This window comes from Vidua macroura, chromosome 1 (assembly GCF_024509145.1).
Source record: "Vidua macroura isolate BioBank_ID:100142 chromosome 1, ASM2450914v1, whole genome shotgun sequence".
In the NCBI taxonomy this organism is placed as follows: domain Eukaryota; kingdom Metazoa; phylum Chordata; class Aves; order Passeriformes; family Viduidae; genus Vidua; species Vidua macroura.
The window spans coordinates 58,247,496-58,260,409 of record NC_071571.1 but is presented as its reverse complement, the minus strand read 5'-3'; the positions used below and the strand labels follow the sequence as shown (position 1 = coordinate 58,260,409).

At 46.0% G+C, this 12,914-nt stretch overlaps 1 protein-coding gene across 2 annotated transcripts; it reads right to left on the bottom strand.

The window, feature by feature from the left end:
- Positions 1-6,367: 6,367 nt before the first annotated feature.
- Positions 6,368-12,295, bottom strand: IGFBP1 (insulin like growth factor binding protein 1). 2 transcript variants are annotated; one of them, XM_053997657.1, is made up of 4 exons: positions 11,833-12,294; positions 9,899-10,077; positions 8,169-8,297; positions 6,368-7,247 (listed from the first exon to the last, which is right to left on the bottom strand). In XM_053997657.1, the coding sequence occupies exons 1-4, from the start codon at positions 12,221-12,223 to the stop codon at positions 7,116-7,118; spliced, it is 831 nt and encodes a 276-aa protein (XP_053853632.1). In that variant the 5' UTR covers positions 12,224-12,294; the 3' UTR covers positions 6,368-7,115. The 2 variants fall into 2 exon arrangements, with proteins under 2 accessions (XP_053853632.1, XP_053853642.1); XM_053997667.1 differs by lacking the exon at positions 8,169-8,297 and having other exon boundaries at positions 11,833-12,295.
- Positions 12,296-12,914: the final 619 nt, after the last annotated feature.

Sequence of the window (12,914 nt, the reverse complement as noted above, 5' to 3'; positions counted from 1 at the left end):
TCCTCCTCCATCAGGTGTGCTTTCAGGGTGCACTCCTCGATGATCTGGTCGAGCGTTGGCGGTGGGGAGGCCAGCAGTGATAGGATGATTCTTTTGCACATTGAATTAGCATTCATGTGCACCACTTCTAGGACCAGTCCGTCTCAGAGTTCAGGTCTCTCCACCCATCTCTTGACCGCTGCCCGGACTCTACGAAATCTACAAAAGGCTCTGCAACACCTTGTTTAATAGCAGTATAGGGTACCACCAGATCCTTTGTGGGCATGCCCAGGAATGCACGCTCTGCTGCACCCCCGGACATGTCCAGCACGGCTGTTGGAATTCCCTGAGCCTGTAGTTGCCCTTCACTCCATTCTCCCTCACCCACGAGATGGTCTAAGGTGATTGGTTATCCAATCCGCGAAATCCAGGCTGTAAGACCCTTCTCAGATTTCAGGAAGCAGGTCTGCTGCCAGTTTTTTCTGCCTCCTTTCCCACAGGCTGTATTCTGATGGGACAAGCAGGCAGCTAAACAGATGCTTCAGGTCTGCTGGCACTACGGTTCTGGATGTTAAATTTGCTTTTAGAATACCCTTAAAGAAAGGGCTTGCTCTGCCGAATTCACGCAATGTTTTGCAGACCTCTTTCACTGATTCGTAGGGAAGGGGTGCCCATGTAGGGTTCTCCTCTCCCCTGGCGTAGGAGGCTGGAGTGCGGAGCAACTGCTCGACTTCATAGGCCCCATCCCCCCTCCCCCCCCCCCCCCCTCCCACTCCAAGTATCTGAGGAGCAGGAGGACGTGGGGGCGGGGTGCGAGGGACAGGGCGGGGAGAATCTTCTCCCTGGGACAATGGTGCGGAGGTGAGAGAATCCTCCCTGTCGGGGGAGGGTGGGGCTGATGTTGCAGCAGGCAGGACGTGGAAGGAAGGAATGCCACCCGAGGGGGAACAGGGGGTGGGGTGGCAACCCGATGCCTTGAGTAGGCGGTGCCCACGCCTACAGGGAAGCAGGAGGGGGTGGGGTAAAAGGTGGGGACAAAGGGGACAAAGGGATTGTGGGAAGGGGAAGCCCTGCCATGTGGCCGCCCTCCATCTTGGGAAGACAAAGACCCAAACCACGTGGCTGTGGCTTCCTCAGGGGAACAAAGAAAAGGGTTCAGGGAAACCAAACTGCACGGGGTAGCGCCAAAATTGGGATTCTTAACTGGGAAAAAGGGATTGGGAAAGAGATTTGGGGTCAGTTCCTCAGCGAAGTAGCCAATTTCACCAAGGCAGGGACACCGGGGAGCTCGGAGGAACCAGAAGCACGGTCCACGTTTGTGGAGCTGCCCTGCGTCTCATATCGATGGGTTACCCCCCCCCCCCCCCACCCGGGTTAGGGGAAGAAGGGGTAGGAGAGGAGGATGGGGAAGCGGTTTCAGGGAAAACAACAGATTTTCTTGATGGCTTTTTTCCTTCCCAGTTCGTGTTCCACATGGACTCTGTTTTTACAACCTCCGATATTAATAAATGGAGCTTGGGGAAGCAGCTTTTTATGGAGCGATCTCTGTCGATTCCCTCTGCTAGCCTGGCCCCTACACGCTCCCAGAACTCTGCCTTGTGTTCATCCTCCGCAGTTAAGCGTGGGAAGGAGAAAAACAACCATCGCACAAACTGCTTGACCGAACTCTTGGGGTAGGGGCCCTTCACCGATAAAATCCCCTTAACTTGGTTGTAGAATTCCCTTTGTTGGGTAGATAGCACGGTCCCCATGCTATTTCTACCCACAACCTCACCCCTGGTGCAGAAAAAGAGGGAAAAAAACCAAAAAAACGCAAAAGACCCTGGCGGCCGCCACTCACGCTGCGCGCTGCGTGTTCCGTACCCTCGGAAGCGTGGCAAAGCCCACCCAAGTGATGGAGAGTATAGCCCGGGTACCCTCTCGCGCTAAGTACTCACCAAACCGAAATCTTCACAAATAAAACTGCTACCAGGGTTTTCTTTCCCAAGATGCATCCATTCTTCGGCTTTCTGTGGCTGTGAATGGTTATGCTTCCAGTCCCATGTGGAAAACACAGCGTGTTTCCCTGTGGATGGCGGAGACACCACTGACTTACTTCAGGGCTCTTTTCCCGTTTTCAGTCCTGCACGGAGCACTTTTTCCACGGACCGTGACTCTCTGGTGGTGGCCAATTTCCACACGGATCGCGCTCACTCGTCTTGGCAGAGGCGTTGCTTGCTCGTCTCGGTGGCGGTGCAGCTTCGCAGCGGTGGCACTTTCTCTGTGCGGCTCCTGGGTGCTCTGTGGTGGCTCTACGCCTGGGCTACGACTCTGTGCTGGCCGTGGCCCCGACGTTGGTCACCACTTCCGGCGGCGTGTCACTTTTCCTGTCCCGACCAGCTCCTGATAGTGCTGCTTGGCGCCTCGGCTCCTCATCAGGGTTGATGCTGCCCCTATTTCTGGGCGCTTTTGCAGCTGCGCTCCAGGTGGGCTGGCCGCGCTTCGTCGTCGGCGCGAGGGAAGGAAACGAAGAGGCAGGGAATTGTCCAAACCCATCTGCCTCATGGCTGGGCACTTTATTGGTTGCAGGAGCCGCAATGCAGAAGCCGCGGCCACTCCCAGCCTCGCTTGGATGAATCTGGCCCCGAGGGTGGGGTGCCACAGACGGATATAGGGATGGGACAGGGGAGGACTGGAGCTCTCTGCCCAATGAACACAGACACCGTAGCTGTGACGTTGCCACAATGGCCAATGGGGACACGACGAGGGTGGACACGGGGGTTCAGGGCCAGTGGGACCGCGGGAATGAGGTGATGAACACAAAACTGCCAGGGACTGGATGGGGGAGTGATCACAGGAGTGGCATGGGAGAAGACCCAATGGCCAGCAGCCTGGGGCTAACTTCCATGGGGGGGGGGGGGGAAGACACCAGGGACACACAAGGACACATGGAACTGGTAAGCTAACAAAGACCAGAACCCCAAATCTGAACCTAAAACCCAGGATGCAACAGTCAGTGCTGCTAAAGTGCTGGTAAAGAACAAGCATCTTTACTTCTGACTTTGCAGAAAAAAAACTGCTCTGTTTTAGCATTTTTTCAGTGTTCCCTTGTAATAGCTAGTGCTATGGGAGCTGAGTGCTTTCCAGAAAGGCCGCAAATCCTGCAACAAGTCTCTGCCATGTGCCATACCTTTTCATCCCACTTTTCTTCTCCCTGAGGAAAGAAAGCTATATATGACACATTTTTAGTTTACCTTTTAATTTTTTTCTGTGTTTAAGACTCACATTAGCAAGTACAAGATCAAAGGAATATGTTTGTAAAGTAAAAGGCTAAATTTTCATGTGCTTAATATCTTAATATGCATTTTGGACTGGGCCTGCAGGGAGCTGTTCCCTAAGTGTTTCTTTTCCAAAGCATGTGTTCTTATGGTAGAGAAGTGACAGAGATGCTGATGAGCTTTCAGTGTTAAGGTTGGCTACCCTTCACCACTATTTCCCTACTCCTTTCTCTCCCTTCACTTCCTGCCAGCTCTAGCTGATACAAATGTGTCTCTGCTGTACACCAAAACAATGAGCAGAACTGACTCAGTATAAGCAGAGCCAAATACCAGGTGATTTTTGGTTGTCTTTGCAGAGCTTTAGGGGAAACAATGAAGTAGAAATGAAGTGCAGAGGGCAGTGACCTCATTCTGTGCTATGAGCATTTTGCAGCTGGTAGTAGGCCATGGGCAGGAGGCGGCATGGCTGGAAAAAGCCCTGCTGCAGCAAACCTGACGGTTTTGGCAGGAAGAAGCACAAACTCGGTAGGTAGGGTTCTCTGATGACATGAACCAAACATCACAGATGCTCATCTAAGACCCTCCCATCAGCTAATTTCTTTTTAGGTAGAGTAGGAGGAATGCAAGTGAATATGAAGGGAGGGAGCTGAAATAACAAGGATCAGTACACCTCCTTTACACATACAGCTACCCACCAGGCGACTCAAGCTGATGAGTATCCTGTGGCACCTTCCTTGTTTACCCACTCATTCCCATCAGGCTTGGCTTGCCAGCATAGGAGGAACCATTGCAGTAGGCACACACTGAAGCCAGCACTGCCAGCCGACATGTGGAAAAGAAAAAAGAGAAGGGAAGGGAAGTTCTGGGAAGGGAAGTTCTGGGAAGGGAAGTTCTGGGAATTTCTGGGGAGGGGAGAGGAGGGGAGGGGAGGGGAGGGGAGGGGAGGAGAGGAGAGGAGAGGAGAGGAGAGGAGAGGAGAGGAGAGGAGAGGAGAGGAGAGGAGAGGAGAGGAGAGGAGAGGAGAGGAGAGGAGAGGAGAGGAGAGGAGAGGAGAGGAGAGGAGAGGAGAGGAGAGGAGAGGAGAGGAGAGGAGAGGAGAGGAGAGGAGAGGAGAGGAGAGGAGAGGAGAGGAGAGGAGAGGAGAGGAGAGGAGAGGCCAACAAAACAGCAAGAAGAATAAAACAATACCAAAAACAAACAAGCAACCACCAAAACAACAAAACCAAAGTGCTCCACAAACAGAAAAAAATAAAACAAAGAAAAACTGAAGCCCTTTGATTTTTTTACCCTGATATTTGAGGCTGATCATAAAAATTAGGACAAAGTAAGATGTGTGTCATCTATCGTGTAAATGTAGTCTAAGCTCCCGGCAGCATTTTTATAGGGAAGATAAAATTTGCCTGCTTTGTCTCCTTGCATTAGTCCTAATCCTAGTATATGGAAGAGTCTGATCCTAGTCTGACAGCTCATCCCGGAGCAGCTGAGCAGATGTCTGTTCTGGTGAGTCCTGGCAAAATGTCATAGGAGGTCAGATTGCAGATAAGGAGGCACTCCTCCCCTGCCACTTCCAGTAAGAAGAAAGGGGCTAAACACTTCTAAGAAACTGGCCTATCATTCCTGAATGTTGTGCAAAGTAACTTCAGCTGCTGGTACTTAACAATTAGAGGAAAGAGTATCTCCTGAACCACTGTCCCCACTGAAAACTCCACTTTCTTACAGCTAGGATGGGAACTTTCCACCCTGAAAAACATTGGAAGTAGCTGTCCACTGGATTGCTATTCTGCAAATAGACTATTACTATATAATGTTTCCCTTATATAAATATATAATTATCCCAACAAAAAGAATAAATTTCTGCTCTTTAGAGATAAACCTTTACACAAGGTCTGTGGGGTGAGAGCAGTCACCCCACAGTGAGTACTCTTAAGAGTGTGCTGTAGCTGTGAGACTATGATTTCCCCTCCTTTCTTCCCTATTTTCCCTTGGCAATACCATGACAATTGTTCAGTGCTGAGTAGACTCCCTGAAAAGGACTCCAAAACTTGCTGCTTCTTCATTATTTTGATACAGAGACTGACAAGCATTTGGACATAGTGAATGTGGTGTTGTAACACAGTTTTAGCTAGGTCGCACAGTAGCTCATTACAGGGATGTTAGATATTAGTTGCTTACAATACCAATACCATTGACTGCTTTTTTGCAGTGCTTTCCTTGGGAAGATCTCAGAAGACTTCACAAAGGACGTCAGTAGTATATACATACTTTTAAATCTAGAGCAGTTAATAGACACCCATTAGATTGGCAGAGACTGCCAATACAACACAGTCAGCAAGCACAACATATGAAGCCACAGAAATGTGACAGGGAGAGCAGAGATCTTCATGCTTTTGCTTTGCTGTTTCAACAAACAGCTTCCCTCTGCCATTTAAAACTCAGAGTTTGTGCCAACAAATGGCAGGAGAATTTTTGGCTTTCAATTCTGCCAGACTCTTAGAAAATATTATCACTATCCTCCCCAGCTGTTTTCATAGGATGAGTTGGTGCAGACTGCTTTCACCTGTGGGACTTACTTACTCCCACACCTGTTCCTCCATGGACCAAAATCAGCTTGAAGGCAGAATTGCAGTCACTTGCACTCTCTTTTTCTCTGCAATCACTAAGGCAAAAGAACATGCAGGGGAGGCAAATGGACTATATCCCAAGCCAGGAGTACCCTCTTCTCTGCTTTCAGAAAAAAAGTGAAAGGCTGACTTTGTCCCAGCCTCCTTTTTATAACCTCTGTCTTTCTGTGCAGGAAATGGCTCTTTCTAGTCTTGATGTTATCTTGTTAATGTACTAATACTGCTGCCTTGTGCTTTTGAGTGGAGAAAGGCATCCAGATTTCCTATCCAGAAAATGTTTTAATAGCTTCCCTTGGAGGCTGCTGTTTTGCTCAAGGCAGAGGCTTGCATGGCACAGCTGGGACTGGAGAGGACAGGACTAGGGGAATGGGGCAGGGAGAAAAAAATAATGAAACTCATTGAAGCTAAAAGGAGCATGGCATTCAGGAAGCAGATTTGCAAGACTTTTGGCTGTTTTCCTGCTGAGGTCAGACTGCTGAAGGGAAATAAGCAGAAAACAAGAGACAAGGGCAGAGTAGAAGACTTTTAATAGCTGATTTTAAATAAAATTATCAACATTGTGAATGACTTACACTTGTGAAAGGTGGTGCAGAATATCATTGTGTTTTGCCATTTATCCAGGGCATATGTTTAAAAAATATACAAATACTGTCCCATCAGGAGCTTCAGTATATAATATTTCTTTTTTAAGAAACAGACTGGCATTGAAACAGTGGTGCAAAAGTAATATGATATGTTCACAAAACATGTTTTAAATAAGTTTCTAAGCATGCTTTCTACTGAGATCTATTTTTAAAAAATCAGTTTTACATCTATAAATACGTAGTACAAAAATGCAAGTTTACAAGCCATTTTTTCCAATACCTATGCCATTTGAAGGCTTAAGTTGCAGCATTCCTCCAACATGATGTATATATGTAAGTGGAATAATATTAAGTATTTAAATATAAAGTTATAAAGTTTGAGAATATAAGTAAGTAACAACACATAGAGACAAAAATACATGCAGTGCGAAATAAATAATGCATCAGCTTTATATATGAGGGTAAGTATAATATACAAACAATATATACAAGATTATAGGATTTGATTTTACAGTAGCAATCTCAGTGCAGTAAAATGTTACTTTGTGGGGTTACTCATACACTCAAAATCAGGTGCACAAGACTACCTTAGTGAAATGGCTCCTGATTGGAATGGTTCCTGACTATAACAGTCCCCACAGAAACCTTGGTGTGAAAAACTTTGGGGTTTAGTTTTATTCTTGTGAGCTGAGATACTGCTGGCATTCTGGGTCTTCTTTAATTTCTGGAGATCCAGGAATTCTTCTGCCATTTTTTGGGTAGACACACCAGCATTCAGCAGATTCTCCATCCAGCAAAGTTTCGCACTAGAATATTATTAGCAAAAAAAGAAAAAAAATCACAATAAGTAACTGTAAGATTACCTGTGAGGTACTGCCAATAGAGGTGTCAGGTGTTGGACACAATTAGGATCAGAAGGTGGAGACCTGCCATGCACAGGCTTGTTTTGAATGTAGTGGTCTGCAGAGCCTCTAAATAACACACTTGGTTAGGGAATCAAGACCTAAGCTCAGCCATCACAAGAGCAACTTCAGATTTAAAACTGTCCAGTCCTTGGTAAACTGCAGTAGAAAACAGCAATATCTTCCAGTGCCAGTGTGAGAAATGGAAGGATGGCCGAATATAAATCTCATAGGGTGAGAGCAGTGATTGAATTTTCTGTCTCTTCACACAGGAGACAAATAAGGTAGTATGTTTTGGGTTTTTTTCTTGGGGAGGGGCTTAAACAGGTTTCTGTTTGCACTTGATTAGATCTCAGGTCACAGTGTTTGTGAGTTGCACCGTGATGCCATGCCCAAAACCAAGGAGTTTTGGTGTCACAGAATTATGCAGACCTATTAATTTGTGTGCATGATCTGTGGTTATAGGGTGTGGCTTCATGTTTGGAACTTTAGTTAGCTTTGCAGATTACTCTCACTGTAACTTTAACTTCCAGTGGATTTTTTTGAGGGCATAATGAAAATGAGCAAATAACCTAATCCACAGGCAGCACAAATCAGTATTTTTGTTAGGCTTTTGTGAAGGGAAAAGACTTTTCCCTCTATTGCTGACATCCACCAGCATGCAGCTCACCTTGAAGAGAAGGACAAACCATCTGCTCTAAGTATCCCTGTTTTCACAACCTGCTGCAAACTTGTGAGTTTGGGAGCAGAGGGCTGTGAAAGGGTTGGCTGTATCAGGTTAGTCACAGCACTGCTGTGAGCAGAGAGGGGGGAAAAGGCACACACCTGTTTGCTGTGGTAAAATCCATTCTTGTTGCAGTTGGGCAAGTAAAATTTGTAAATCTCCCCTCTGCTTCTCTGCTGAGCCTTCACCAATTTATACAGGGCTCTGTAGAGCTCCTTCTGACAAGGACCCTGCAAGAATACCAGGGTAGTGAATTCCAAAATCACAAGTAAATCAGCTACACAAAAGGTGATCAGAATATAGACAGTAAAGAGCTGAAAATACTTATTAGGCATAAAGTCTACACCAGGCTGTTTTGCATGTAGTTTTTCTTCTTTCAGTTTGAGTACAAACAGAAAACTCTGGTGTTGCATTCAAACCTTTGTTTTTATTCTTTGAAGTTTTTTCTGTTCTCATAAACATGAGGATTTTAGTCCTTAAATTGCCACTCAAGAAAATTTAACCCATACTAAGTAAACCCATTACTGTTTAGAGGATAAAATCTCTCCTCTTATGAGGAGGTGGAAGTTAGAAAACTGGTACATGAGATTGGTCACGTTTTCCAGGTTGCCATGGCCTTGTTCTCTGTTGATATATGGAGGATAGTTGCAAGGCATATATAGATGGTGCAAGAACAAAAACATCTGAATGTTTATTGTCTTTTGGAGAGGACAGAACTGTTGCCAAAGCAACATGGAGCCATTCTGTAGCTCTGGGACCAAACCCTAAAGTTCTTGGAACTGGGAATGAAGAACTGTTTCCAATAGTCACTGTTTTCACAATTTGCTGGCTCTCTTTTTCAAAGTCACAATTTTTGTACATCAATAGTATCTAACACATTTGAATCAGTACAAGAAAGGAAAAGTAACTGAACAAATATTTCTATTTTTGAGTGAAAACATAACCTCTGCTTTTGCAAAACCTCCCCATGTTAGCCCCTCATATAAGCTATCATATTCCAGTTTGTGGTTTTTTTTGTGGCTCTGGGTAAGAAAAGCAGAAGCCCTAAAAATCAGAACTGCAGCTAACAGCACATGCACATAACAGTTCAAACTAAATCAGTGATTAAGTCCTGCTCTGGATATGGAATGAGGCTTCCTAAGGTAGGGTGGTGATTAGTATATTTTTTATTTTTCTTTTTCATTTTGTCAGTGACCATTACGAACGTAGGCTTTTGTGCTGCCCGACTAACCCAGCTCCATAATGCAGGGGTGCTGCTGCTGCCTGGGACCGGTCTAACCGTGGTTCTCTGGTGCCCTCAAGTGGAACATAAACCTGCTGGCAAAGGCCATACATTCTCATTACCCACTAAGATTTTGCAGTGTCGAGCCTCACTTTAACTGTTGAAGTTTTTTTCTTCCTACTATATAAATATACTTTTAATAGTGTTTTCTTGTGATCAGAGAGAATTATTTTGTTTTGCATTAATGTTTCATCAATAACTACATGGAAAGACTCAGTTTTATTTTGCTGTGGGTGGGATCAGTGAAAAATGCCTATTCTTAACTAAAACTAAAAAGAAGTCCAATAATTTAATATAGATTCCTGTAAATTAAGGGTGCAGGTTATAATCTGATCATAAATATGGTGAAATATTCAGCCTCTGCATGAAGTCTGTTTAGGACATACCTGATGCACGCCTGTTATGGCTCCAGACATTTTGTCTGTTCCTCAAACATCTGATGAGCTGGTGTGCCAGCTACCCGAAATATTGATATTTCAATGTTGCTGCTAGAATTTTTTGCAAGGCTCTACTGAAATGGTGTCTGAAAGTTTAACAAAGAAAACCCACCTGCTCTTTCCATTTCTTGAGTTCAGATATTCTCTTTGCTTTCATGTTTTCATATGCAGTGATGGAATTCCAGGGAATGGATTTATCCTGGCCTATGGGAAGCATCAACTGATAGTTCAGCAGCTGATCCTGTGTTATTTCAGTGCTTTCCAGAGGCATATCATCAGGTTCTATAGAATCTGGAAGTGATGATATTAAGATAAACATCTTAGTGAAATTTGGCATTTATTTCTCAAAGTTTAAAATTGTGAAGAGAAAGATCAACCAAAAGAAAAGAAAAAGTAGTATCTAAGACATACTGCCCCTACAGTAGATCCTGTAGGAATAAATTACATGTGCAGCATGGCAAATTATACTTTGATAGTAAATTCATAGAAAGGCTCAGCAGCTATTCTCTAACAAATTGCTTATTTTATTATCCTTCAAAATTACTTGAGTCCCAAAGATGAAGCTGCAGCCCATCTGTTAGAAGTGAAAAAAAAAAAAACAAACCTTCTTGACTACAGTGGGTTGTAGAAACATGGCTAAATGAGAAAAGATTGAAGTTAAACTTGTAATGAACTTAGATTTTTGTCAGCGTGATATATTTCTGGTTTTAATTATGAGAGGAAATGGTCAAGACCTCATCCCATGGTATCTTGTACTTTGCTCTTGCCTCATAAATAAGAAAGGGTAGCAATTCACAGGGGCCAGAAGTAGCTCCTGCTGATCTGCAGTAGACCAAATAACAAAGAACTGGCAGAAAATATTTGTTTCTGCCTGATCATGGCCTTCATACCAGTGCCTAAATCAACATGTGTGAACTCTTCCACTGAAAGCAAGAGAAGCTCTTTGCAATTGCAGGCAATTCATCATAGAATAACATTTTTATGTGTCTAAATTACTTGCTGAATCAAGGCTGTACAGTGTTCAAGAAAAAATGAAGATGAGAAATTGAGGATGAATAGGAAGCAAGTTCGGAAGTTCGGAAGGAAGGAAGTTCGGAAGGAAGAAGGAAGTTCGGAACTTCGGAAGGAAGGAAGTTCGGAAGTTCGGAAGTTCGGAAGTTCGGAAGGAAGGAAGGAAGGAAGGAAGGAAGGAAACTCTGGAAAAATCAAACAAAATTTAATGCAGGTAGCTTAAATACTACAGTTTTGTCAGTTTGGTCACTGTTCTCTGCCTTCCCCACCCCCTCAACTACAAGAGAAACTCCACTTGCTTCTGCTAATGGCTATTGTTATTTTGAGTCAATGATGATTATTTTTGTAATGCTACCGAGTTACCTTAATCACTACTTCACAGACATAGCAGTAGTGATGATGGAAATAGTAGTAATAATCATCATAATCATAATAAATTGAAAAAGAACGAAATAACACTGAAGAAGTTCCTGCCCATCATACAGTCTAAGATACTTGAGATGCCTTTTTGCCTCAAGATAATTTGGCTAGCACTCCACTGCCCCACATCCATTTTATTCCCAGGCACAAAGCCTTTTCATTCTCTATCATGACTTTTGGAGATGGACATAACCAAAGCCTATAAAACATCTGTCCTACTCCAGCTACTGAGTGCTACTAAAGAAAAACTGTCTGCAGCCTCCCAGATACTTTATTGTAGTTATTCTGCATTGTCCCATCACTATGCTTTAGGGTTTTCATGCTTTCAGACTGTAGTGTACTAGTTTGTTGTGAACATCTTAGGCCCAGCACCAGGATGCACCTCACCTCGAACAGGTCAGAGTACGTTTCCCTGGAAAGTGCATTCCAGCCTCCCTATATTTCAGACGCCTGCCTAACTTCGCTCATTGTTCCCAGCTTCTGGCTCCCACAGCTCGCGTCGCGCCTGCCAATCCCTCCGGCTGCTCTCGGCGAGGGCTGTGCCACAGCGCCCGGCGCGCAGCTCCCGACCTGGCCCTTGAGGTGGCGCGGAGCGGGGACGCGATGGCGCGGTACCTGCCGGCTCGTCTGTGCGCATCCCTCCGACCTCGCTGGCGGGCAAGCACGTCCCGTGGCCCTGGATGAGGGCGGAGAGGGGCCGGGACTCCCCGGTGGAGATGTGGCAGCGGAGCCCCAGGCGGCAGCGGGCGGTGTAGACCCCACAGGGCTGCCCCGGCCCAAGGGCGCAGATCTGACAGCAGCCGCAGCCGGGCTGCCGGGCAGCCTCCGGGCAGTCAGGCGGGACGGGCGGACACAGAGCGAGCCTCGCCGGGGTGCAGGGGGTGCAGATCACGGGCTGCGCGCCGCGGGCGATGCGGGCGGCCGGCAGCGCCGGCAGCAGCAGCAGCGCCGGGAGCAGCAGCGCCGGGAGCGAGCCGCGGCACAGCGCGCATAGCGGGCCACTCATGCCGCTGAGCAGGGGCCGGGGGAGGGCAGCTTGGCGGCCTGGGGAGCAGGAGGCACCTCATACACATTCGGCTTGCCCGGGCCATTTATACAGTGCTTTGCCTGAGTATTAATCTTTAACCCCGAGTTAACTATTTTCTGAACAGGAAGGCCGGAGAAGCGTCGTTTCACTGGCGGTTCAAGTCCCTGGCCCATGTTCCCCTCCCCTTTCACTTTCCTCTTTTATCTATTTTCTTTCCTCCAGACATGCAGGAATGCTTTTATTCCCTCACTCCCACCTCTTTGCCCCAACACAGTTAATGAGGAAAAATATGATGGGGGCTGGAGACAAAATTGGCAGAAGGGAATGGGTGAGTGGAGGCTGTCCCCTCCCTTTTTACTTGTCACAAATGTCTCCTGTTCTTGACTTTTCATAAAAATGTAAAAGTTTAAAAAACAAGGGGGGAGGGGTGGGGGGAGGAGGGAAATCCCATTGAAACTGAAACAACTGAATTCACATTTCCACAGCAACAAATGCAACAAACCCTTGTTTAATTTTCATCATGTGGCTGCAGGTTAGGAGTACATTGACATACCGAAGAGGAGGCCTCAAGGGTAATAAAGCCATCAGGATCTTGTAACTACTGCACACATGCACGTAGGAGTCCTTGCATTAACCTCCGGGGGTGGCTGCGCAGCTGAAGCAGGATCTT

Excerpts from the sequence above, each read along its gene's own strand:
- IGFBP1 (XM_053997657.1), bottom strand. The coding sequence starts at position 12,223 with ATGAGTGGCCCGCTATGCGCGCTGTGCCGCGGCTCGCTCCCGGCGCTG. Across the intron at positions 8,298-9,898 it reads TCAAGAAATGGAAAGAGCAG|GGTCCTTGTCAGAAGGAGCT; the intron begins GTGGGTTTTCTT and ends GTATTCTTGCAG. Across the intron at positions 7,248-8,168 it reads GATTTTACCACAGCAAACAG|TGCGAAACTTTGCTGGATGG; the intron begins GTGTGTGCCTTT and ends ATAATATTCTAG.